The sequence below is a fragment of the Passer montanus genome, unplaced genomic scaffold (assembly GCF_014805655.1).
Source record: "Passer montanus isolate IOZ18808 unplaced genomic scaffold, ASM1480565v1 scaffold5, whole genome shotgun sequence".
Taxonomy (NCBI): domain Eukaryota; kingdom Metazoa; phylum Chordata; class Aves; order Passeriformes; family Passeridae; genus Passer; species Passer montanus.
Genome location: NW_024369929.1, coordinates 8996840 through 9024047, shown reverse-complemented (window position 1 = coordinate 9024047; position 27208 = coordinate 8996840). Strand labels below are relative to the sequence as shown.

Sequence of the window (27208 nt, the reverse complement as noted above, 5' to 3'; positions counted from 1 at the left end):
ACATGCAGAAACACTAGACTCTAACATCTGAGTTCAGATTGGGGCTCACCTTAAAAACTGAGAAGCTGGTGGAACATTGTCCCTCTATTCTAGCACTGCTTTCAGGATAGGGGCTCCCAGCAGCACGTGGAGTCATCTCCCTCCACTCTCACCCAGAGACTCTCTCAGGAAATGTGTGCACACAACACAGCACTTGCTGATTAAGCTCCCAGATTACTTTTACTTTAGATGTCAAGGTTTGATCCTGTTTCTATGGTGTTAATGTGGATTTAAATTTTGGATCTCAATGAGAGCAAGATCAGACTCCCTGCTATGGTAAGACTGGGAGCTAATCCCCAGGATCAAAATAAAGGAGCCACATTCCTAAACTCAATCCAATTCAGCAGGTTTTATTTATTTTTCCATGTGGGCCATGGTGGACCCATTTACTGTTTCACATATGGGCCAGTTGGGATTTTTCCCTCTCTCCTCTTATAGCAGGCCAGAGGTTTATTTCAGGTCTATAAAAAGTGTTTCTTTCTATGTATTTGCTCAGAACTTATTTGCTGGTTCCCTGGTTCTGATTGAAGACCTTTGTGCCCTCAAAATACAAACAGTAACCCAGGAACAACTACAGTACACAGGAACTAAAAATCTCAAAATATTTGGAACCTTATTGCAGTGGCTTCCCTCACCTACTCTGGCATCAGGCAAAATTTCAGAAGGCACTGATGCTGGGCTTTGTGCTGACCTGCCTAATGAAAGCAAACCCAAATACATGCACTGGAGAAAACATAAAAGACATGCAGTAAACAGCCCCTGAAGAGAATGGATCTTATAGAAATGCAGTGCAAAATGAGTCATGAAATAGCCAATGTTCTTACAAAGAAATTTCTTCAAGACAAAAGAAACCATGAAAGTACAGAAAGAAGCCTCATACTACCCATAACAGCCCCAGGTAAACCAATCAAAATAAAGGGATGTCTAGACTGAACCAGTTGGTGCTGAAGACTCAGCATCCACACTACAAAATGGCAGGTGCCTCGTTGGGACTAATTCTAGTCTGATTCCATGGACTGGATGTCCTATAGCTGCTGGAGAACATCAGGTTCTTTTCTGGGACACATCATCTGGTTTAGCTTCATCAAAAAAATTCCAATTTATGCTCTGCAAGACCACTCTGTGATGTGAACTGATGAACAGTATATTAGGGCTATGATGAAATTTTCTTCAAAAACATGTTCCTTATCCATACTGGAACACTAATACATTGGCATTCTATTCCTCCTCATACACAGTTTTCCTGCCAAACCAGTCCCAATTCCCTCCTCTGGCTCTACAGATAGTTGATTTTTCCCCTTCCTCTCCAAGTGTTTTTGACTCCATCTCCCACCCAGATTCCTTATCTAATCTCAGTCTTCTCTTCCTCTTTCCTTGACTCAGTGTGTCTGTACAGCCAGTCCCACAACCTCCACCCACCTTCTCACATCTGCCTTTCCTTCACTGCATGAACTAATGGCAAATTTTTCTGTTCAGCTCATCTCATCTTTCCCTCTCCTCATGTGATCTCATCACTCCCTGTCATAAGTCTGAAGCTCAGGAGATTGGAAAGTCTCCACAAAATCTCTTCTGAATGCCTGAATGTGAGGTAGGAGACATCACAGAGTCCATCCAATGGCACCTGGTCCACACTGCAGTAAAGCAGAAAGAAAGAGCAACCTCAAGGAAAAAGTTTAATGGCTTATTTCTAGAATACATGTTAATGTATTCTAAGGAGGCTACACACATGCAATCTGTTTGCAGTCAGAACTTGTAACAAGCTAGAGAACACTTAAAAGGATAAGTTTTCAGAAATTTCAGCTGTTAACATCCAAGAAGATTCCACTGAAACTGAAGGAAAAGGTTGGGGATTTTTGTAAAGGTTGTAGTAAAATATGTGTTGATGTTCACAGACATTGCAAAAGACTTATCCATGACCAGAAGATCATTGCCTGCCAAATTTCAAATCCCTGATCTGTGATCAAGTCCAACAATTGGGGGATTTTAAGACATATTAAATAAAAGGTTTCAAGAATGTTTTGACAGTGGGAAACAACATGTTTTTCTCCTCTCTGTCCTTGGAATATGCTGAGCTGTTTTGGCTGAATTTTCTCCAAAACACATAGCACCTGGCATGAGAAGTTACTGACACAACTGTCTAATTTTGGCAAACAATCCTTCATATAAAATGAAGTATCAGGCAACCTTGACAATTGCAGTTGCTAGCTCCATGTATATTTATTTCAAAGAGGGAAAAAATGTGAGGCAAGAAGTTGTCACAAAGTTGAGCTGGCTGATGACACAGAAGAGGGAGCTGTGCCAAAACCTCTGTTTAGATAAATGACCAAAGTGAAATTAGGTTTTTGGTTAAGCATGCTTGGGGATGATGGCATACATCATGTGAGAAGAAGTGACCAATGGTATATTACACAAGTGCCATAGGAAAGAAAGCACATGGAAAGGAAATTCAAACAGTTACAAAGCCATCACCAGTGAAAGCTTTTATAAGAAGCTCTTTAGGAAAACACTACAAAAGGCAAAACTTGCAAGTATCTTGCAGTTTGGGAATCAAATAAAACCAGACTGGGACAAGTCCATGCCTTCAACTTCACCCGCCACTGAACCAGCATCTTGTCTTCTTTGTTGGTATCAGAACCAGAACATTTTTCTACAATTTCCGGCCAACAATGGTGCAGAAAGGAGATATGAGGGCCCAATCCTACAATTTTTCCATGTGCACAAAGTGCAGTAGAGTTAATGGGAGTTCCATGCATTTAGTCCTAGAAACTTCAGGCCCATGATATCTCATTTCCCAGTGGGATGGTACATTTTACAACCTATTACACTTTTTGTTTGAATATCGTTAGTCAAACCTTTAATCATTTTACCAGAATGTTAGAATCTGGCTGGCTGACAGAAGTTTAACTTACTTTGTCTTTCAAAGGCAATTAAGTGTTAGTGGAAAAAATAAACTTTTGAAATAATTGTTCCTTTCATATTTGCAAAGCAGTAAGCTCCCTTTCACTGCTGTTTAACTTTCTGATCAAAGACATTAATTTAATGTAAAAACATATAAAAAAGATAATAAAACAAAATTAGTCCTTCATGAGAAATCATTTGCTATCAATGCCTAAATTTCTTTGTTTTAAAATAAGGGCTAAGATAACCAAGCACTTTATTTTCTCTTATGCCTCTTTTTTATACTAAAATCTTTGGCTCTTGCTTTCCTTCCAGTTTTTTAATTTGCTTCACTGAACAGTAAAATTTACATCCTGCTCACAGCCTTAAGCTCCCTCTTAAATACATTTCTGTCATGTGTTGATATTTTCTCAACACTAGTTCTGAAAGCTTCAAAATTACTCTTTGGAAGATAATGTGCCTCCCTTCACTGATATTTTACCACAAAGAAAGGATGGCTTTATTTCCACATTTCATTCACACACAGGATGATTATATGGAACTCATTGCATAGTGCTGAACAACTTGACCAAAAATATATTTTGGCACCATCACAATAACCAAGAAAAACATCAAGTTCTGAATTTAGTAGCATGTGTACTGTTTTGCTTATGCCAGTGGTAATTCATTCATATCATCCAGCCTACTGCAGTGCAAGATAAACCCAAAACTTGGCAAAACTGACATCTTTGCTCAGAATAGTCGTTCTTGGTCTTTAATTTTAAAAGACTCTTAAAGAGACACTGAGTTATGACAGAGGAAACAATGAACCATGGGCATTCTGCAGAACCTTCAAGGCAATGGGACACCTTCCACCAAGTGATGTCAGCTCTTACCTGAGCCACAATACCACAGAATTATGCTCTTGCACAGTGGTACCCAACACCCCTGCAGGGCAGTACAAACACCACACTGTAAAGCAATGAGCATTGAGACAACAAAAAAACTGCTCCAAGTTAGACCCAAACTGAAGCATACTGCAAACAGTGGCATTAAAAAACCCATGGAAATAGTTATATGTACTGCAATAATATTTTAGCATGATTCAATATACAAAGCTCTTTCAAAATCAGTGCAGAAGTGAAATCTTTGCAGGCTTAAACACAATATTAAAATATAGGCAGCTGTCAGAGGCAGGGGCTTCATCCATTAAAAAGAAAAGCTGGTTACATTTGAACCTTGAGGACTGATTTTAAGAGCACCCTTCTATCTGGTGACTTTGCAGGAAGGTAATTAACCCCAAAGGCCCCATCTCCATGTGACAAATACACAATGTGAGTTCAGAAAAAGAAAAAAATTATGCGAGGCAGCTATTCATATGATAAACACATGGACGTGTGCTGTGAGATTCCAGGGAGCATCATCTGTGAGGGTGGAGAGCACCAGTGCCAGAGGGGAGTCTTTGTTTGGAAAACTTTGCCTGCATATCAAAATAGCCAGAGTCTTCAGACTTTTCCCTCAGTAAAGGGTCTAATTCCAATACCCTTCCTCTTTTATATATTCGATATTACTGAGACCTACAGAGTTACTCCCAGTATGATGTTAATTATTTTGAGAAAAAATGGTGGCATTTGAGCCAAACACACAAAAAAGAGATGGAAGTATTAGTCTCTTTCACTTTGTGCTTTTTGTACCATACAAGTAGTGACTTGCCCCTGAAGTTCAGCTTTATCAGACACCACAAAAGAAAAAAAAGAAAAGAAAAAAGAAAATCAAAGTTAATTTGAAAACCAGGTACTTATAAGCACAGGCCACTATTTCCATATTTCCATAAAACCATCTATGAGATATTTCCATGGATTAACAACATTGCTGCAGCCTCACATATACTGCAACATGAGGATACCCTCTAAAGTAAGATGTGCATCTTGATGGTTATTCCTGATAGAATGAATTGAGTAGCTCTATTAAAAAAATGCATATCTCAAATTCTTTCCTAGCTATACCCTAATGTGTGGTATCCCTCACGGAATTTCACTAGACTAATCTAGCACAGACTTCAGAATAAGTAGCTTTGTAAAAGTGCAAACAAGTCTATGGCTAAAAGGTCACTGCAATATGCATGCTAATACACAAGCAGAAAACACAGTGGAGGATAAATGACCATAGGATCAATTTGCAACCTACTTTTTTCTGGTGAGACATGTGCCTTAGCTTGTCCCCTCACAAGCCTGCATGTTGAGCCATCTCCTGCACAGATTCCACAGTTGTCTTCCTTGGCATTGCTCCCAAGTTGTCGATCACAGCCCACTGCCTGCCAACATCAACACCACAGTCAGAAGGAGGGCAAAGCTGTAGTAGACATGCTCAGGTTTCTGGAATTTTATTTATTATGTTATCCTTTTGATTTTATGAGTTGGCCTCATTCTATCAAAGCATATCTTGCCATTTAGGATTTTAAAAGCATGCTGTCATTTCCATGATTTTAATGATGAACCACAACAACTGATATATGAAGCTATTCAAGCATAGGAAATACATGAATCCATTTCCCACTACTTATGTGAATGAATACCATTGAGCATTATTCTTTCCAACACAAGGCATAACTATGTTATTTACAATTTGGTTTTCATCACCTGTTCAATTATGTCTGAGAAAGGATAAATGCAATTAAATAACTCAAGTTAAAAATTTAAAGGGCACTCATCCCTCAGCTTCACAGACCCAGAGTTGAGGGCAGTGCTAACATTCTAGTGTCTTGGCCATTCAGAATTTAGCTGGCACTTGTGTAGATCTATTTGCCATTAACATCAGTGTCAATTACATACACATTTGCTAACCAGATTTTAAAAAACTTGGACGATTCATTTCTCACCTTTGGATTTCTTCTGGTTTATGAATACAAGACCCATTCTATAAAAATTTCCAAAGATTATTATAAAAACACCCAAACTTAAACACTGCCAAAAATTCAAAAAGCAATTAAAAAAAAAATCCTGTCAACTGAAAACCCTCCAAATCATAATGAAAACATTTTTCCAGGTTTTTCTTTTTCTGCATATCAGTCATCTCCGCAAGAAAGATGGGAATGAGAATGGAAAGACAAAGAATAGACAAAAATTGACTAAAAGCAGCTTCCTGATGAATGGAAGATAAATATTTGGCCTCACCTATCTTACTCTTCAACATTTCATAGAAGAGTTTTTCAAGGAGTACCAAGTACTCAACAATGTGGTAAAAAGCTGATCTCCAGCCTCAAGTTTTCTCAAGTCAGCCTACCTGCCTCTTACATTCACATATCCCTGAGAAGGGCAGCTAATTTGTCATGGGTGTACATATTTAAGAAAGATCCAAACTGACAAATGGGTAGAAAACCCTCTGGAAACTCAGAGTTAAAAGCAGTGCTAGAATTCTGAAACTGGCCAGCACACGCCTCTTCCTATATAAAAATGCCTGGAAGGGGCAGGCTCAGCTGCCAAGATCCTGCGTCTGTGCTGTGCCAGAGCTGACACACGATCCCCTTGGAGAGGTGAGGATCCAGTCCACACGTAAGAGGCAGGGCTGGGTCTTCCAGTCTGAGTCAACACACACACACAGACACACAAATCACACACATCCACTGCCAAACACGGAGAAATGCAATCTCAAAGTTTCACATGGCTGTGGAAAAGAAAACAAAGCAGCCCCACCTCTCCCTTCATCCCCTTTCCCTTATTTTCCCAATTCCCTACAGCCTGAATTCCCTTTAGAGGAGGACATTAATGGGGACAGTTCACAATCCTTCACTTGAGGGACCTGCAGGGAAGGCATCTCCTCCCTAAGGGCTTCAGATTCACAAGAGAAACCTACCTCAGCAGCAGGAAATTATTTTATTCCTGCAATTGAAGGGGACCTTAATTCTAGCCCAGCAAGGAATTAATGTTAAAAATAAATAAGCCACTTAACACTAACAGTAAATAATTTCTGTTTTAACAAAATCTTAGTTGTAAAAATAAAGCAAATGTACACATGTGTGAACTCAGACCATCAGGTGCTTATTTACCACACAGAAGGCATGTGGGAACACTGTACTGTAATTTAAGTATGGATTACAGATTAAAGTATTTGCACTTGAAATTTTCTTTAGCATTAGCTCTGGGCTCATTACTGACACACAGAAAAACATAAAAAGGTTGCAAACAAATGATTATAAACAAGTCTATCTTCACACTTTATAAACAATTAACATTGAGGAATTAATGAAAACATCATTTAAGAAACAGAAACTGACTGGGCCACTCTGTGAATCAGAAAGCAGACAAAATTTCATGGGACATAATAATAATAATGTGCTTGACAGACACATTTGCCTCAGCATTTACAACTCTTTCAGTTCCCAGCTCCACAACAGACTTTCTTTTCTGACCTTTGAAAACTCCTGTGCTTTTCCATTCCAATCCATGGGAGAGATATAACTGCAGATATCCAGGTGACAGAGATGTTGCATGAATTAATTTCCTAAAGTTTGTGAAGTATGCAGATGGTGCAGTGATGGAGACCATACCAGTGGTTGAGAGAGTCTATATTTCTCTTTGGAAGACTTTTAAAGTGGTTACTGCTCTCCCCTGATTCTCCTGCCCTTATTCACATAAAGATACTACTAGAACATGGAGGTAAATTGTATCACTGCAAGTGTAATCTCTCCACAGATGCCTCAAACACATCTCCATTTCATACTGCAATCTCCTTTTCTAAATATTAAAAAAAAACAAACCTGTTTATTCACTCATCAATTAATTTCAAAGGGGAAAATAAGGTGCAAATTGTGATACCCTGTGTGGAAAAGTGCTGTTTTCCTCAGTTTAAACTCTTGCATATTTACAGTCTACAGATGCTGCAGGTCTTTAGTGGGAGGAGGGCACTGAGCAAGCAGGGCAGGACCAGCCCATTAGGACAAAACAGGACAATAACAAACATCCAGACTGGGCTCATCCACACAGCCCCTCTGAAAACAAGCTCCCACTGGGTGTAACAAAAATTACACAACTGTGCAAACACAAGGCATTGTTGTGTCCTACACAGAATGTACAAAAAGATAATCAGCACAGCAGCATGCTTCAGAGGGCTGTTTCATATAGTATTATTGCTTATTTTTTAATAACACACAAATGCCACAGAAATAAAACAGGAGTGCTAGCTGCAAGGGACTTGGATGTGGGAAAAGGTTTACAGCTCCCCTGACAGCAAAGGTGGTGTGTTCAGCTAGATGCATTCACCCTCTGCAGATTTCCTTCCCAGATTATGTTTACATCAGCTGTTACAAATATGAATATCAAGCAATGATATCTGGGAACAGAATTTAGAAAACAACAAATTATAATCACAATTTTGACTTGAAATGAGCATAGAATCCCAGATTTTATTAACACGAAGGATAAAAAAATTTCACAGGCTTTTAAGAGACAAGCCACAAATTTAGAGCTAATTCAAGAAGGAATCTTAATGAGTGAACACTGGGATGGGACATATTTCCAACCTCAGAGTCTAGAGCCAGCCTTCTTTACCTCTTTGCAAGCCCTTGATCAGGTATGTGTCAGGTGAGCTGAACAGCCACAGATCTCCCCAGAAGAGGAAGATGTAAGGTACAGCATTGGAAACAGAGTCTCAAAAACATATGGCATTGACACAAAATATTATGATTTTAAGCTAGTCATATTTTAGCCAATAACTACTGGAGAGAAAAAAAAGTTTTTGAGGAAACATTTTGAAGACAGTAAATTTTATTTTCAAATCAAGCTGCAACAAGAAAAGAAAATGATAAATGGCAGCAGCTTTCCTCCACCTCAGCCAGCCAAAGAGGCTGATGATTTTCACAATTAAGGCATTTTGTGGGATTAATTTACCCCACATTGCTTGCTGTTTACAGAGCAAAGGGATCAGCTGAAAATATTACAGGCAGACTGGGAAAACATCTGCAGGCTTTTAGGGCATAGTCAGAAATAATATTAGGTGATTTTAACATAGGCTGAATAAATGAAACAAGTGATAACACAAACTGTGTAATGGAAGGGTTGGGACCCAGTGACTTTAAGAAATTTGTAATCATAAATATCATCATCCCAAAAAATTATACAGGTACTGTAATGACCAGGTTGTAATTGAGCTCCTCAGACAGCAGGCAGAATATTCAGCAGTATGTAACAAAACAAACAGCAAATAGAAATTTAATATAAGAAGCATATTAAGGAAATGAGCAGTATATGAATTTATAAAATTGTCCATGATGGGGTATCAATGAATTGGGATATGGCAGGATTATTTTCAGAAACAGGTCTCCAATCCATCACTAATTTTGGGCAGAACCTGAATATGTTACTTGTCTGTTCTTACAAAAGGAAAAGGAAATATGAAAAAGAATTATATAGTTTACAGAATTACATATACTTTTCTCACAAGCAGCTCAGATAGAAAGCATCTGGTTAAGCAGTGAACAAAAGCACTCATCTGCTTCAACAAACCTTAGCATGGCAGTGCTGTTGTGAAAGACAATCCTGAAGGGTGTGAAATACTTTGGAGCATGCTTAGAATAGTTCATGTAGGTTCAGAAAGGCAAAGGAAGAGCAAAAGGTCAGAGTATAAAATACAGTAATATAGATGAAAGAGAAGAATAAAATCACTGCTGATATGTTAAACGTGACTATGGAACATTACAAATATTTTTGCAAATATGAATCCAAAAATCACTCAGAAGCCCAAGTAAAGCTGTTTCTTTAGGTCATATTCAATTAGTAGTGTTTCAGCTGAGGAATTGGACTCAAACAAAGAAATTAATGTAGCATGTTAATTTTGATTTGTGAAGGTCCAAGAATAATCTGTTAAATTCAAAAGGCTCCCTTTGTTAAGATGTTTAAAATTAAGTATGATAAGAAAATTGACAGGACTGCAAGGTGATGGAATTTCAACTGAAATTTCAATATGGTAAAAAAGCATCGTAGTGAAAAACAAGGCAAACTCCACCCATACCCTCCCTCCGTCCTTTCAGTGACTTTCCTTCATAAGTATAAATACAAACATGGACTAGAATTGCCAGTGCAGAGTCCAATACAGAATCAGGTTTTAAAATTTCAACATCTGCTTGTGAGACCATTGCTTTAGCTCCCCTGAAATGTGGCATTACCTCAGTTGGACTCACCTCCAGCTGCAGGCACTCCCAAAACAGACACAGCACCACTTTTTTGTAGAACTCATTCTACAGCAGTGATTTGTCAGTTGTAAAAATATTACACTGCAATTATTCAAAAGGGTTGCTGGAATGCCAATGACTCAAGATTATATACTTCAAATAAATAAGCTGAAGATAAACCTACACTTTATAAAATAAAATATTTATTTCAGAGATGAGTAAAACCAGACATCTCTGCATAACAAGCATCATGTAAGTGTTAAGTGTCATTATCGAAAGCATGAAATCATATCCAGAAATGTAGATAATTATAAATAATATTTCTCTTTCAAAGTGAGCTTTCCCCCTTCTAGGGTCCTCTGGAGCCAAAGATCCAGGTATAGCCAGAAAAAACAAATATTCTGAGTTCTCCTAATAGAAGCAGCCACAAAAGAATAAATCACTGCAATTTTTATTTGTGACATACATAAATTCTATGAAACATTAAAAATGAAGCTGCCATTATTTTTCTATCTACCATGTCTTAGACTAAGCTCTTTAGCAGACACACCATTTAAATATTCAGCAATGCATTTGTTAAATACTAAATAATTTCCTACTCTGACTAAGAAATTTATTATCAATACAGACACTCATTTATCAGTGATCCACTGAAATTATCAGGTAAGCTTCTGTTTTGCAGTGTTCTATGTTTGCTTGAGGGACTGGCAGCTCAGTGTCAGGGAGTAATGCCCTTTATTAATGTGATTTGGTTTAACAAAATGAAAACAGAAAATTAATTCAATTGTATATCAATATGCCATAATTACCATCCCTCTACAGCAGCTGAGCAAACCCCCCAGGTGTCAGGAAAACCCAGCTGAAGGCTACTCTGGGTACATTTCTGTTCATGTGCTTCCAGTGGCTGTTTCAAAGGATGCACAGCATGTGTATTCCAGGAACAACCTGCAAGTGGAATTTCAACTCAAACATACAGATGGCATTTACTGAAATTCAGCTGAAGCAGAAAACCCAGCAAATCATTTATGGGGAAGTGCCCAATGTGCTTAAAATGCCAAAGAGGTGCAGTATTCCTGCTGAGCAAGGAACTGCACTGCAGAATGCACAACTGGAGATGAAAATTGTACTTCTCATAAGGATGTGATAGAGTTACTGCACAGGAGATCCTTCCCCTCAAGGGCTGAGCAGTCTGTAATTATCTCAGTACATGTTGACCAGTGGTTTTCATTTTAAATCTGGCCAGCAGCAGATCTGAAGGGTGGCAAAGGCTTTGTGTCCCAGGTGCAAGTGCCTTCCTCTGCCTTTAAAATTGTCAAGATTTGCAGAATATAGTGTGAAAATAAAATATTACACCAAGCATACCCAACTTAGTGATCTGACTGCCCAGCCACCAGGATAGCAGTATTTGGACTTCTATAAACCAAATTATTTATTTGAGGCTTACAAGAGATGAGAGCTAAGATAAAATGGAATCAGAACATCTACATACTTCTAAAGGTTGTCAGCATTGCCCAAAATACAAGATAACCTCCAAATTATTTCTGACAAAAATGCCTTTTCCAAGTTTTTGACTTGACTAAGAAAGGACATGTTTTATTTCAGCACTTACTGGTAAAGGAAAACAGTGAAAAACCCCTACATGCTCAAAAAGACAAATCTCTACTGCAGTTTATTAGAAATACTCATTAGGAAAAATTAAAGTCCTTTGGGTCTTGCTCAGAGCAAAGGGATTTTTATTTCCAAAAACACAGACACTCACAAAATCCACAACTCGGAGAAATTAAGGTTGTGTTTCATGGCACAGTTGCATGTGCTGTGACAGTACAGAGATCTCATTGCATCAATGTCAGCTATTTGCTGCATTTTCCCCTGCTCTACTTGTCTGAGCACAGAATCCAGCACAGGCAGATGTCAGGACTGACTGTATCCACACAACAAATACCTAATTTTAAATATGGCTATGGGAATTCATAGTAATAAAAATGAATGAAAAAACTGTCATGTGAAAATCCTGCTCTCCCTTGGTCAATATTTTCCATGTCTCTTTGCCCTGCTGTAAAACCTTGCTGTCATTCAAAGCCCATCTATTCAGGACTTTGCAATCTCTGCTCACATCCTTCATGCTAGCTTCAGCTTGCACTTTATTCCTACACAGATAAAATATGTCCCTGGAGACAACATAAAGAAAAAAGCTTCCACTGTCTCTTTCCCATGCTCATCATCCACAAGTAATTGATTCTGACAAGCAGAGGGAGCGATACCAGAACATCCCTCCAATTAAGCAACTTACTTTTTTTTTTTTTTTCTTTTAATTTACTTTAAAAGTAGTGTGGAATCTTAGCTTTCAAGCAGTGCTTTCAAACCCTAGTTTATCCTCACGGAGGATTTATCTTGCTCTAAAGTCTGATGGCTTTATCTGAGTCATGATTTTCTTCTCACATGGTCCTGTCTCACAACTCTTCAGTTCTGTCTGAGCTAACAAAGGCCTGATTGTGGCACGAGTTCTCACATCTCTGGAATCAAACCAGCCCAGGACAGCAGCAGCCCAGACAAGCTGACACAGGCTTCAGCATGTGCTCATTAACAGAATAAAGCCCCTCCAGGTCCAGGACCACAGTGAACTCCCCAGCCCATCTCCTCCCAGCCCACGAAGCTGCAGTCCCAGCTGCCAAGGTGAATGGGCAGCAGCCTTGCTGGGAGGAGAAAAACTTCCTCTGTTTGAGGATTTTCAGTTCTTCACAGGTAAGAAATCAGGCAGCAAAGTGTGTCAAAATGCAAACCTCAGAACGGAGGTGCAAAATAAGTCAGAATGATGGGCACAAGGAGACGCTCCATGATGCTCAAACTCCTGAGCCATCCATACAGAGGAAAAGAATGTAAAGCAATAAAAAAACCCCCAGAAAATAAAAAAATACAGTGCATAAAATTCACTGCATACTAAAGGGCTCCTAAAAAGACTTTCCACATATTTCTGCTGACATTTTATATCTGAAGGCAAGAGGCTAAAGAGTGTTCCACAACTCTGTAAATCCACTTCCATCAAATAAAACAAAGTGCTTCCAAAACCTTTAACTCTTACTACAGGATCTGTCACATGCTAGAGGAGCTGAGAGATTATAGGACCACCCAGCAGGAGCAAGTACCCTTTCCCACATGGTCTCCATTTGAAAAAACACACATACACACAGCCAGAGGATAGGACACAAACTCCCAGTGAGCTTCTTGTTTGTGAGAACACTTTCAAGAAAGAAATCAGTATATGAAATCAAATTACTTTGCTCCTTTTCTGGCTGGGTTCAGCCAAATTTGCCTTGCTTGGTGAAGTTAGCTCTGGGGGATTTGAAGGTTACTAAGGCTCTACTTCACGATGACACCCAAATCATGAGTTTTTCTGCTATCACTGCTCAAATGATTTAGGTCTTTGCTAGGCTGGGAAGTAAAGTCACATTTGCACTCAGGTCACTAAAACAAAACAAAACTTGGCAGTGAATCACTTATGACCAAAGAGGTATAGATAAGACACTGGAGATCAGAAAAAACTCAGTACTCATCTGACAAGAAAGGATAAACTTCCACAGTAAGAAATCTCTATGGAGAGCATTCTCCATAAGAAACAATAGGAGAGAGAATAAGATAAGACCTGAAAAGAAAGACCAGTTTCTAGCAGAAGTGGGAAACTGCAAAATAAAAACAAGCAATCCCAAAAGACCTTTCTGACAGTATCCCATTACCAATAGGAGAGAGAATAAGATAAGACCTGAAAAGAAACTTCTAGGAGAAGTGGGGAACTGCAAAATAAAAACAAGTGATCCCAAAAGACCTTTTTACTGTCTGAGAGTATCCCATTATTACCTGCAGTGACAGAGATCATCCTGTTATTATTATTTATTTATGAAAGCCCACCACTGAGTTGCCAACAATGTCATCACAGGGGAACCATTACACCAAGGTGGGCAGTGACATTCAAAGGGGGCAAGTGCAGCCCTTGAAGGGTGGCTCCATGATCTGCTGGCCTGGGCAGTGCCAAGAGCTTCCACAGATGAGAAACCAACCCCCTGAGGCTAGGGAGGGTGACACTGACAGGTCACCAGGATGTGGCAGCCCCTGCTTAGCTCAGCCCCATCCTCCTGTGGGACTTCTGGAGAGCCACCAACATCTCCCAGCTGAGCTGCAGCTGGAGCTCCCCACTCCCAGTTTTATCACCCCTGTCACACGTGTACAGTCACATGAAGTTTTTCTTGTGTAGCTCTGAGAGCCAGAAAGTTTTGTTGGATCTCTCTGGGTAACTGCCAGTCTTTCTGGGCAGGGTCCAGCCTGCCAGCTCTGGTGCAGTAACACATACACAGAGCACAGGCTTCTACAGAGGGGTTCCTTCATGCTCCAAAATGCACTTTACTCTGTGCATTTGCTAATTAGTGGTACCCAGGAGAGAATGCCAGGTTTAGTATAACAGCTGGCTTGACACAGAGCTACCTCAAAACCAGTTCTTCCTAGGAATCACTCAAAGGCTAAAAAGAAGAAAAATGCAATGCTGACTTTTTTTTTTCTAATTTCAAATATTAAAAAGAGATCAAGAGTAAGTATTAATTTTCGGGGGGAAAAAAGGTGCTTTATAACAGCTATTCAGGAATTAACTACTCAGACTAACATGTGTTAGAAAGATGTCTGCAGTAACACAGGATGGAAAGGAAACCTTCCTTTCTAAGTCTCTGCACACCAAACCTCCTGTGCATGTTGGTCAGTCCTTAAGCATATTTACAGACAAAAAAATGGATCTGCAGGAACCAAAAGGGAAAGTACACAAAACAAACAGTTTGAGAAAGCAACTCTCAGGATAAAAGGAGTCAAGATTCAAAGAAATTAATAACCTGCTATAATTTTAAGTTTAAAACACAAACAAAGCTTATAAAAAAAAAGAAGTGCATGAGCCTTCCAAGAGCTTACAGAAACTGTTTTCAATGAAAACTCTGACAGATATTTACATCCAGCATAGAAGTGCTTTGGTGGTGAGTGATACCTACTCTCCATATGATGACATGTGACAGAAGAGAGCTAGCATGGCAGAAGTGGATGGCTCTCCCCTTGACATGTGGGATGTGTTCTGATGTCAGCTAAATTTATGCCATATGCTACAAGGCACACTGTAGTGTCTGCCTTTTTTGGAACACAAACAACTTGCTGACACTAAATGGAAAGTTCACTGCAGGATTTACATCATCCTTGACCTAATTGTGACAGCCTAGGACAGAACTACTCGGGCTGCTCCTCAGGACTCCAGATTTTTTGGGTGATGCGTGCATTTGTTGTCCAAACATATTACTCCATATTAGGAAAATTATCACTGTAACCATTTCAGGTGCTGGCACAAGTAACACCCCATTCTGCATTCTGGTAGATAAAAAAGCAGGTCTGCACAAATTAAAAACAAAACCCAAGAAGAGGCAGGGCCCCAAAGCAGGCAGACTAACTGGGTAAATGTTGCCCACATATGTGTCTGACATGCAGATGTTTTTAAATGTCTCCACCCACAGCCAGATGGGCACAGCAGGAACATATTACATGAAAAAATGTTTGGGGAGTTATGCAGAGACTAGAAAAAATATCAGAAGTGTGAAAATCCTGGCAGTGAAGTTTTGACCTGTCCCCATTTAACACAACAGCCCCAGATATTTGGGTTGATAACAGAAGCAGTAGCAAACGAAACCATGATCAAATGGTTCCACTGAGTTAAGCCTCAAACAGCCCCAAAATATCTTACTAATTTTCCCAATAAACCTTTCCTGCTCCACCATCTCTAGATTTCACCTCCTGTGAAGTCTCACACCTCCTATTCAGAGTGCAGCTTTGTCATCTCACAATTTTCTTTGATTTGCTTGATAAGGGAAGTGCAAAGGATCAGAACTGGAACTGGACAACAAGAATTCACCATCTTTGTAAATTCATGTGCTGCCAAGGTGAGAGCTTGAACAAGAGGCAGAATTAGTGAAGCAGCCCAGCTTAGCAGGATCCAGAACACAGACAAAAGTGAAATCACATTGGGAAGGAGGGGAAGTTGAGCCAACTTTGAGACAATAAATGAGCAAAACCAGCACCAGTCTCCTTTACAGTCTTTGGTGTTCCCAGGCATAGAAGTGAAGATCCCCACATCAGCAGTGTGATGTGCTCATTTAGATGGGTTAGCTGTAAAAACACTTGCCAAGCAATTTGCTGGTTGTGCCAATTACATGTCAGAGCCCACCAGACAGATCTTACAGCAACAACTGAGGAGAATCACGACTGTGCTGTCTCTCTTAAGAGCAGTTAACTAAATAACCATGTTTTTCTGGGAAAGATTAGGCATCAATTAGTTTTCTTTTCCTGCTCAAACAGGAGTAGCACAAAGCTCTGTGTTGGTTTCTGAGGAAGACTCCACCTCCCACAGCCTCTTTCACAAGAAGCAAACCTTTCACTCTTCCCTCAAAATAGGAAAAGGTTATTTAAATGAACCTTCATTTAATTTAATTGCATCCTACTTCAGTTTTTTTATCTCAATAAAATTATCCAACACTAAATTATCAAATATATACTTTAAAAAGCAAAAATTTTCAATTTGTGCAAAAATACCTCAGGAATAGTCAGCGACTTCAAGAAAGTAAAGTTAAAACAGTTACTTGTTTATGAGTATCAGCAATAAATTTTAAAAACTGAGTAAGTTAAAGCACAGGACATATTCTAAACATATTTGTTCCAGGCTTTTTTCCTGAAGATGTTACCTTACACTGAGAAATATTTTTGTGAAATTGGAAGAAATAATTAAAAAAATAAAAATGGGAGATGGAGAAAAGAAATTGATTATCATCAACAGCATAAGAGTTCCAATTCCTGCTTCTGGAATGATTAATTTCTCCTCCACCACTTCATTTATTCCAAAAATTGATTATTTATATTTCCAAGCATTTTGTATCATATATACACACAAATACTACAAAATGCTAAGAAGGAACATTGAAAGCAGCCCTTTTAAATGTACCTCCCAACTGTTCTTCGCAAAATTGGATCCACTCTGGGCAAAGAGAATTTTATGCCATGTATGAGGGATGGAAGGAGGTTGTTTGAAGTCGCTGTGGGAGACACTGTCACCCCCAGAGCACCCTGAGCACAGACCCTTGAAGAGCCAAAGCTGCCTTAGATCCAGCCTGACACTCAGGCTGCAGTGGGCACAGAGAGCAAAGGCACCATCTATAAAATGCTGGGCAACCCTCCTGGGTAAAAGCCTTTTTATTGGGATAGGAAGCATCACTAAGAGCATGGCACAAGAAATACGTTATTTGGCAAGTGCTCCCAGAGTTTCTGGAGGTATATCCTATTCCCAGTAAAGGGTAACAAACACTGCTGGATCCCACAGTGAAGCACCATTGACAAATGAAGTCTCTCAGTGAGGAATTCTTCTGTCCCAGAGCTGCAGATGCACTGTGTGTTGACACGACTGGCATTGGAACTGCAGCATGCACAGAAGTCACATAAAACCCACAGCAAGGTCCAGATCATATATTAGTGCTGCTATAATCCATGCACCAGTCTTCTGCCAAATGTGTCAAATTTTCCTCTATAATAGAGCTATTTTTCTCACTGGGCCACATCCTGCATTTTTGAGTCACACACATTTTAGACATTTAACAGAGCAACAACCACTTGCAGAGAACGAAAACTAATTGCAATAACATGTCCATTCTCTATAAACTGCTCTGTTCATAAAACAAGTTTGCAATATTGTTTTGTAAATGAGACATGGGCAAGGCTAGCAAGCCTCAAATATTGTAACTCTCTACTTTTACACTAACTGTATAAAGTCCATAGCATAACTAATAAATAATAAATATATCTAGGAATTTATATTGCCATTTAAAGACTCAAACAATCAGTTCATCCAGCCACAACATACAGTCACTCATCCATACAACAAGACAGACCTACATACCCACACCTGCCATTATGGGCTGGATCCCATAAAATGTCCCATTTTCTCCTTAACAGAGATTTTATGAGACAGAAAATGAACAAAATGAAATGGAAGGCTCTGCAATTTCATCACATCCTCACAGATATACTAAATTTTGCAAAGCTACAATAACTAGGTTCATTAATTTTTACATGCATAAATAGAAGTGTGAATGAATTTTATTGACCTTTTATCTATATAGATAAATATCCATGGCAAAGGCAGTCAGGATGTTCTGTGTCTTCCTGAAAAGGTAATTTATCTACAATCCATTTGACAGCAATTTAGATACATCTAAACTGATGAACAGAGTGAAAAACAATCCCAAAGCACCAACTGAAGGGCAAAGTGCCTCTCAACAAAGCCCCCATTTAGATTCACACCATGAACTTACCTGGCAAATCCCACTGATGCACATATCCAAGGATTCAGTGTTGCAACGAGTACCATCTAGCACTTTTGGGGCAAGCTCCACAACCAGGTTCTTCCCCAGGGCTTGACATTTCAGGGCACAAGGTGCAGTAGGATCATTGTACACAGGGATCCACTCGTAAAAGTGCCCCTGGTACTTGACATCATTGTAGGCAGAACACTGCTGTGCTCTAAAGTCACCAACATCTGAAGGGCAGTCCTGAAAACAAACCCAAAGAAATTATTTTTTTTAAACTAGGGAATACTTTGCATTTGCAGTAAAGTTATCTGATGAATAACACAGAAGCTCTTCAGGCAGGTTTGATTCAAGAACTGATCTTCTTTGACAAATACGCCACACTAAAAAATTTTACTGTGTGTATTAAAAGAATTTATGTTGCTTAATCCATTGCTTGGAGTACAAGTACAGAATATCATGCATATTCCAGCAATAACAACATAATTGATATGAGAGGATAATTAAAAATGCTAATTTTTACAACACCAAGTAGTACAGTTGAAGTCTGGTTCTGCAGTAAGAATTAATTTCTAAAGGAATCTATATATTTCAAGTTACTACAAGGTGATGTCTGATATTTGGTATTTCTCTTTTCAGTAGCTTTTCCCACTAAAGGATTTCTGAGGCCTCTATGCTCATTCATCAATACATATGTGAGAGTAATGAAAAAGGTATTATGGCTACATATAAATAAAAAAATAAAATTTGTCTAATTAATTGTTTGGTACTGCTTGAAAAACAGCACAAGGTTTAGGAGGAAACACCAGAACTTTCAGTGCTTAGTCCTTTACTCTAATTACAAAGCACATTCATCTCATGAAAGCAGTAAAGCTTATTTTGTTGGAATAAAATAAACTTCAAAGTGGTAACAATTCATCCTGTATATCCAGTTCTAATGAGACAGTTCCCTACCTTCTCCCACACAGTGCCTCAGCATACACAGCAGAAAGACCAAATATGAGAACTGCTGGAAATAAAACATTCTAAAATATTTTTTCTACATAAAGCATTGCACCCAAACAATGATGTTAGTATTAACCTAAAGTGACAGGAATGGAGATGAATACTGATTGATTTGAAAATAACTTTGGTAAAGTACTGGCAAAGGAGTTACTGTGTCAAACAATTCCTCACTGCAGACTTCATTTGAAACTATGTCCAGTGTCAAAGACTCCATATGCCAGACTGAAAGGATATTCTTCCAAGAATTCCAACTGCACATATAAGCCAGATGTGAGGCTGATTTTAGTAAAGTTTTGTTTTCATTGGATGGAAGACTGAAAGATTGTGATGTGTCAGGCAAACTCATGGAACTTATTAGTAAGTATTAGTTAACAATACTGATCCCAAGCACGGCTTCAAACCTTATCAGTGAGCTGAACCTTCCCTGAATAAAGCTGACAAAATAGCAAGTGCATGATACAGGACTGGAGAGTAAAATATACAGGAGAAAGTTTTGAATTTCAGTCCAATGCCCCCAGCAATATTGCACTCAGTCTGGGGTTTTTTTCACTGTGGCAAACAGTAGCCTAAAACTGTCTCTGAATTGGTTGTAATCTACATAAAATACCTCCTAAAAATCAGTATTCTATATACTGACCAATATACAGAGTTTTTGCAGCTGAGCACTGAGCAAGTTACTGAACTTTCCCAGCAAAACTTTTCAGCTCTGTCTATTGCTACACCTTACAGTGACAATAATTTAGAATGATACTAACCATTTTGTATTATTTTTAATCTGGGATAATGCTAGTTTAAGCCATATTTTTTGAAACTCTACAATGATGGAATAAGACAAAGGGAGTATTTTACCTCTACAAAATCCCTCCAGTGAGAGCTTCTAGGAACATTGAGTAAATACTGTGAGAAGCCACACATATTTACTGCAGTGTCACTCCCCAGAAATTCACCCAGTTTGCACTGGTGTAAATGAGAGCAGAATTTTGGCTCTGACTTATCTGTCACCTCTCATTTTCCACAATAGCAAGTCTAAAAAGCAGAGAGGACTTCAGAATTCATATGGATCCCACATGTTTCCCTCCCACCAATGCAAACAGAGGAGCAACTAAGGATAGAAAAATAAAAAGTGGACGTTAGATTCGGGTAAAGTTAGAAGCAGTATTTGGGAGCAGTGTCGCTCAGCCATGCACAGCTACATTTTCATCACAAAGAATTCAAGAGTAATCTGTAAAGCAGGCAGAGTGCTGGCCTTCAGCTGAGCCCTGACAGGCTGCTGTTACAGTCCATTATCACTGGGCGTTGATGCGGTGCCAAGACACAAACACCACCACGCCAGGATGTCAAGCCCATGGTTACTGTATGTTTCTCATTGACTCAACACAATGCAGCTCCTTCCTTCCACTCGCCTCCTGGCTGCTTCAGAGCAAGTGAATCCTCATCTCCCCGTTCTCTTTTGGCATCTTGAAAGAACCCAAAGTGATTCTGGCAGCTCGATTCACATGCCAGCTCCACCTGCTTTATGTTTGAGCTCTGTGCAAAAGCAGGAGCATAAAAGGAGCATCACAGAGGGGTATCAAAGAGCTGAAATTATTATCATTTGCATTATATCAGAGTTTGGATGGCAACCAAGCCCAAATCCCGGTGTTCCAGGGAACAATAAATATTTGTGTAAAGAAAGGAGTTTAAAGAAAAACACAACTAAGCCCAGAATGAATGCAATCAAGACAACAAGAGGACTTGTAAACATCAGTTTAATTCCATTAGAGTGGTTTGGAAAAGTGGTTTAAAAAACAGAAAGGAAAAAGCAGGGCAAAGATGTGAATGGTAGGCAAGGGTGAACCATGTTCAGGAAGTAGGCAGGGTCATAATATCAGACAATGATATGGGGGACCCAGCCCTCATCCTGTTTGTGTGTCTCTGGTTTTAATCTCTTTCAGACATCACTTCATTCCACCATGCTCTCTTCCCTCTCAATATTTCACATTTTTTCTAACTTGTTAAATTTTTTTTTTGCTACTAATTTCAGGATTTCTCCAATTTCTTAATTTCAGCAATAGCTGAACCTATTCAGCTATTTCACTCAATCTACTGAACCATGGCCAGGCCATTTGTAGGTTCATACACTACATAAGGAGCTGAAGACATAGCTATGAGACTTAATACATGAAAATGTTGGCAAAAACAATCACACCCAGACCTTGCAGTGGAATGAAATGTATTTATGACATGACTTATGAACATATTAGACAGATCTGAAAAAGATGCTTTAGACATGACTACTATGAAGATTAAAAACACACACACACATATATATGTAGAGATAGATTCAATTTTTTTTCTTGGTGACACGATTAAAAACTACTGCATTCAAATGCTGGCTCCTTCTGAAATATATCTTTGAGCTCTGGCAATAAGCACCCTCAGCCTTTGAAAACAAAGCTGACCTGGGAAATCTGTATCTTCATAGGCAATGTTCATGTACAAAATATGAAGGTTGCATCAGACCCTGTGACTCTTGCCAACAATTACTCTACTGAAAAAAGCACAAAAGAGAAGGCAAGAAAATTCCCAGTAAAAATGATGACACCAAAGAAAGTCTAGCCCTTTGTCTCGTTTTATTCTTTGAATCTCATTTTGTTGACACCCAGCCAAAACTGATGAAGTCATTGTTTTGTTTTCTTTTTGAAACTAGCTTCAGGTTCCATGTTTTTCCTACACAATTTTCAGGCCACTTCTAAGCAGAATCAAGATACCTGAGCTGGAAACCACCCCAGCCAAGGGAGCCTTCCGGTGCATCAGCATTGTAAATATAAACTAAATAAATGAACAGATTCGAGAGAAACTATGTAACTCAACATGAAATGTTATAGTCTAAAGTAGACACAGTACAGCCAAGACTTTCTGATTGGGATAAATTAGCTGGTTAAGTGGATGCTGGGACAGTTATAGATAAATGTGTTGAACAAGTGTGAGCATTATTGATTTAATAAAAGTTTACAGTGGAATTAAAAATTGAGCTATCTTGTACAAAATAGTGGTTTTTTTCTGATGGTAGAAGAATCACTCTGGCAAAAATATAAGCGACTTTTTGGCACACAAGAATGTGAAATTTATGGGGAAATGGCCCAAATAGCTTGTTCTGTGAATAGGACCCTAAAGGATTAACTTAAACACTTCCACATAGTGCACATCATAGCATGAGAATGTAACACTATATACAAAAAACGAAATTTTTAAAAGGGGTGCAAAAAAGACTGAAAATCTCATTGAACAACATACAATGGATAGTTTATTTCTCTAAAATCTCTGTATGGAAGGCTGAAAGCACACATGTAGTTTTAGGAAATCATGCACCTGGCATCTCAGTTATGATAGAAAGATAAGCAGGCTATACATACACCTTAATGTTAGCAATTATTTTGTTGTTAAGACCTTGAATTATTTTTTTGATTGAAATATCACTAATATTATTCTGGAACTATGCTTGAGTTCAGTGAACTTACTACTATTCCATTACAAATCCACATGAAACCAATTTTCTGGTAAAATGATTCTTGTTCTTTTCATTAGAATGACACACATATTAAGTTGTGCTTCATTTGTACTCCCCAATATAGATGTTAGTGGTGTAATGTATCATGTAGCAAAATTACATTTGCAGACAGCTTTACACTGTGTATTTATACCGAATGTCTCATGTGGTTACCAGTAATACCTATTAATATGGAAAGAAGCTAGTATAAACTCTTAATTTTCAAACTACACTTTCACTCCTAAAGTGAGAAGCCTTGATTAGAAATAATGCTTTTGGGAAAATTATATCATTTGAAACTAAACTGGCCTAGTAGTCTCAGGTTTACATTAGGTGTAAGGTCCTGTTTCAAGGTTAACTCAGATCTAACATGGGGTTTGAATTCAGGGATGCCAATTTCAGAGATCAACTGTATTAACAGTGGAAATCTCATTAAATATATTTTCCTCAGGAGTTCTTCATTATCTAACCCATAATCTAGGAAAAACCATTCCTGAGAAATTCTGACTGTATCTGAACTGAAATGAGAACCTGATCCCTTTCAGACATGCCCCAAAAGCAGAACTGTAAAGGCAGTTTCCTGTCTGGAAATTAACATTTGAATCATCATAAATTCAAACAGATTCACATACAAGGTGCCTGCCACTTATCGCTTTAAAATAAGTCCTAAAGTCAAAAATCAGGCTCTGGTGACTTCAGATAACTTCTCTGGGTGTTCAGAGAGGATATGAGAATCGTCTTAATTTTCTCTATGATGAAGCATAAAGCACCGTCATTTCCATCAGATTTCTACTGCACAGATCTTGAAATGAACAGCGTCCACAGCTACACTAAAAGGCAATAGATATCCCAAAAGCACACAGACCTGTGCATGACAGCAGGAAACATGCCCAGAGTGCCCTCACCACCCTCCCTTCTCCGTGCCCTGGGCAGCCCCCAGGCCTGGTGCTGGAGGAACAAGGTGCACTGGGGTGAGCTCTCTGCACTCCTGCAGTGCAGGGGATCCAGCACTCAGGTGTGTTACTGTGCACAGTGCAAACAAACAGACATTTAGATAGGCAGTGGAGCACTCAGGCAGTTTGTTCATGGCTTACATCCTGAGTGGCTGCAAGTTAGAAAGTTATCACACAGATTTTAAACATCACAGTACTTTTGCAGGTAGAATTTTTATTTATGAGCCCGTGCACAAAGCTGCTGGGCCTTTTCTTCTGAAAGGGCAAGGGACAGGGTTTGTGTCCAGAATCTGATTTCTGCGTGCACTGGGACTGATTCATTTATCACTTCCACTTGCTTCTGCCAGCAGGAACTTTGGCTGCGAGCGGCTGTGGTGGGAAACCCATCCAACACTGAGCAGTGGAGTGCAGAGCCACTCAAGGTGTGAGCAAGCCTTGTTCTCAAGGAGGGCAGGAGCCAACTGGCACAGCAGATTCTGTAGGTGTGGCAAACTGAAAAGCAGGAATAGTAAGTTCTCCTAGGAGATGCACTGATTCAATATTTACTGGGCAACTTCCAGTGTCAGGCATCTTAAGGAGAACATGTCCCACTCCACAGCTGCCTGCTGCTGGCAAAAATTATGGGATTGGTAATGACTGAGCATCACTTGAGCTTACACACCTTTGGGCACAACTCAACTCACAGGAAACTTAGGCCTCACCTTTTAGTATTATTGTTAATTACTTATCTGCCTGCTGTCCTTCCTGGAATAGGACACGACTGTCACACTGCACTGTGAGGTAAGCCAAGCAAGGGGTGAGTGCAGATCACAAACCACCCTGCATGACTGTGTCTGCACACTCCTCATGTAGACCTGTGGCACCACAAAGTCCCGCCTGAGCTGCTCACCTCGGGCAGCCTAGACCCGGGCTGAAGGGCAGCAGTTGTTTAAACAGCACAAAGCACAGCTACAAGTCAGTGGAACACAAATCATGAGGTTTGCTGTGCGTGAATGGTTTTCATAAAACATATCTATAAAAATGAAATGTGATTGCATCACAGCAACAGCAACTGTATGGTCAAACCTCCAGCTCCACACTCTGTGCCAGTGCACCTAAATGCACAAGCTCTTTCACACAGACATATAAAGATCTGGGTTTAGGCAAACGGAGGGAATATAAGGAGTAATTATGCTGTTTAAGATCTGAAAGAGACCAGGCACTCTTTGTTCACATGAGGAGGAGCCACCACATCACTAATGATCCCGAGCTCAGTTTAATGCTTCATCTACAGGACAGCACCCCCAGGAAAACCACTTGCTAGTTTAAGATGAGAATTGATCTGTTAATCCTCCAAAATGTGTAACTCTCCTAATAAGTGATATAAAACACTCTGAATCACAATTGGCACTATAATTTCAGAAGAAAATGTCCATTTGGGACATCTAAATTTGAGACCTCATGGTGTCATGCAGACTGAATTGTTTAAAAATGGTAATAATGATGGAAAGAAAATTATGCACCATAAGGTTTTAAATAAGAAGCAGCATTTCTTAAACTTTAACACATTTTTTGAATGAGTAAAACAGGATTAAAGGCCAGACTCACATTACTACTGCAGGTTTTATATCGAATATTCCGACCTTCGCAGTTCCTAAAAAAAAGAGTAAAATGGTTACACTGTGTAATAGCAAAACACAACCTTGCCTGTTTTACAGCTAGTTATTCTCTCAAAAATTAGACTTTTATTGCTACTGCCCTACCATAATCTAGACTCAAAATACAAGGTTTAAATACAAAGGGGATCTGGGTATTCAGCTTTACACTGCTGTCTCTCCTCAGCAATGAACATGTGACTTTCCCTGCAAGCCAAATTTACTGCAAACCTTATGAAAAACACATTTATTTTGTGAAAAAGACATCTCTAAGCCTGCTCTATGCTGATTGCAACCCAGCTATTTCTAATAAACGGGATGTGACCTAGAGGAGAAGATCAGAATATCTGATTCATAATTTTAAATTAAACAGAATTCTCAGGGACTGCATGCAAATGTGCCCAAAGCATCTCAATCCTGACATCCAGGCAATGCAGATCCTCAGTCTGTTGTTAGTAGCTGAAATAAAAGGCATGTAATAGAGTCATGGTTATTTATTGTGGTCTCATAAATCTGGGGAGGTTGGGTTTCACACTTTTTTAAAGATACACTCTGCCAAACTTCTCACTAACAAACCAGCACTTTTGCACAGTGTAAGATATTCTTCTGTATTAAAAATGGCAATATCAAGACTTTGAAAGAACTTAAAATATGTTTCAAATGACTGGAAAAGAAATTATAATTAGTGATTTGTCTAAAATCAGGAACAGTATTTTGGAATAATTCCTTCATACCAAAAGTATGTGCCTTACATTAAAAAAAGTATGAACATATAACTGATAATTTACATCTCTCTGATTAAATTTTCTTCTTCTTGCATGAAAATACCAATTTTTTAATAATGTCTAAGACAGTCTGAAAAATAACATTTAAAAAGGAAAAAAAAAGGATACCTGAAGCAAAAGCTCAGCTCAGCTGAAGGTACAACTGTTAAAGCCCGAGGTATTTCAAGTCTCAAATTTCCAATCTTTTGCAAAACTTACTGCATCACAACATGCAAATTAAAAATGTTTATGAAACACACAAATGTGAAAACTTTGTTTCACAGTTGTGTGTTTCCCAGACATTACTACAAAAATCAAACATAGAAAAAAACCTTTTAAACTATGCATTTGTCAAGGTATGGAAAACACATGTTTTTCACAGGGGTAACACATTAAAAATATTAATAAAACCACATTGGAATTTATACTGCTACAATTTATTGAGCTTGTTTCACAGTCCCTAACACATTGGTAGAGTATCAAGGCTTCTTGCTGGAACTATTACTTTTCTCCAAGATCTTTGTGCAATTTTTCACTAAAAGAAACAGGCAGTGCTTTAATCAAACATCTTCAGCTTTGTATTTTATACAGTTTGCCCTTAAGTAGCACATCACACTCCAAGCCTTCTTTAAGGAAAAGTGACTTCCTGGCTGATACTGCATTCAGCTAAATAAAAATGTAAACACAACCATCAGTTTAAGAATAATTCAAGTGAAACAGGCAATTATGGATGCCAGCACAGATGCCTCAAAGCTGGCTGGGATCTTGTCTTGCCTGACTACAGGCCTGGTGCATTACTCCTACTTTAAGGATTGTACCAACAAGCATTAGTCCAGTTTTACCACTGAGGTAAAAGGCTTTCACTGCTTGTATTCT

The 27208-nt window shown here is 38.9% G+C and overlaps 1 protein-coding gene across 6 annotated transcripts in view; it reads right to left on the bottom strand.

Moving 5' to 3' along the window:
- ADAMTSL3 (ADAMTS like 3) overlaps window positions 1-27208 on the bottom strand; it is a 172573-nt gene that overhangs the window by 67380 nt on the left and 77985 nt on the right. For all 6 annotated transcript variants that reach the window (XM_039722889.1, XM_039722891.1, XM_039722893.1 and 3 more), the window contains exons 5-7: window positions 25522-25567; window positions 18454-18690; window positions 5104-5230 (exon numbers count right to left, since the gene is read on the bottom strand). In XM_039722889.1, the coding sequence (XP_039578823.1) occupies window positions 5104-5230; window positions 18454-18690; window positions 25522-25567 (410 nt within the window). The remainder of the gene's footprint in view (window positions 1-5103; window positions 5231-18453; window positions 18691-25521; window positions 25568-27208) is intronic.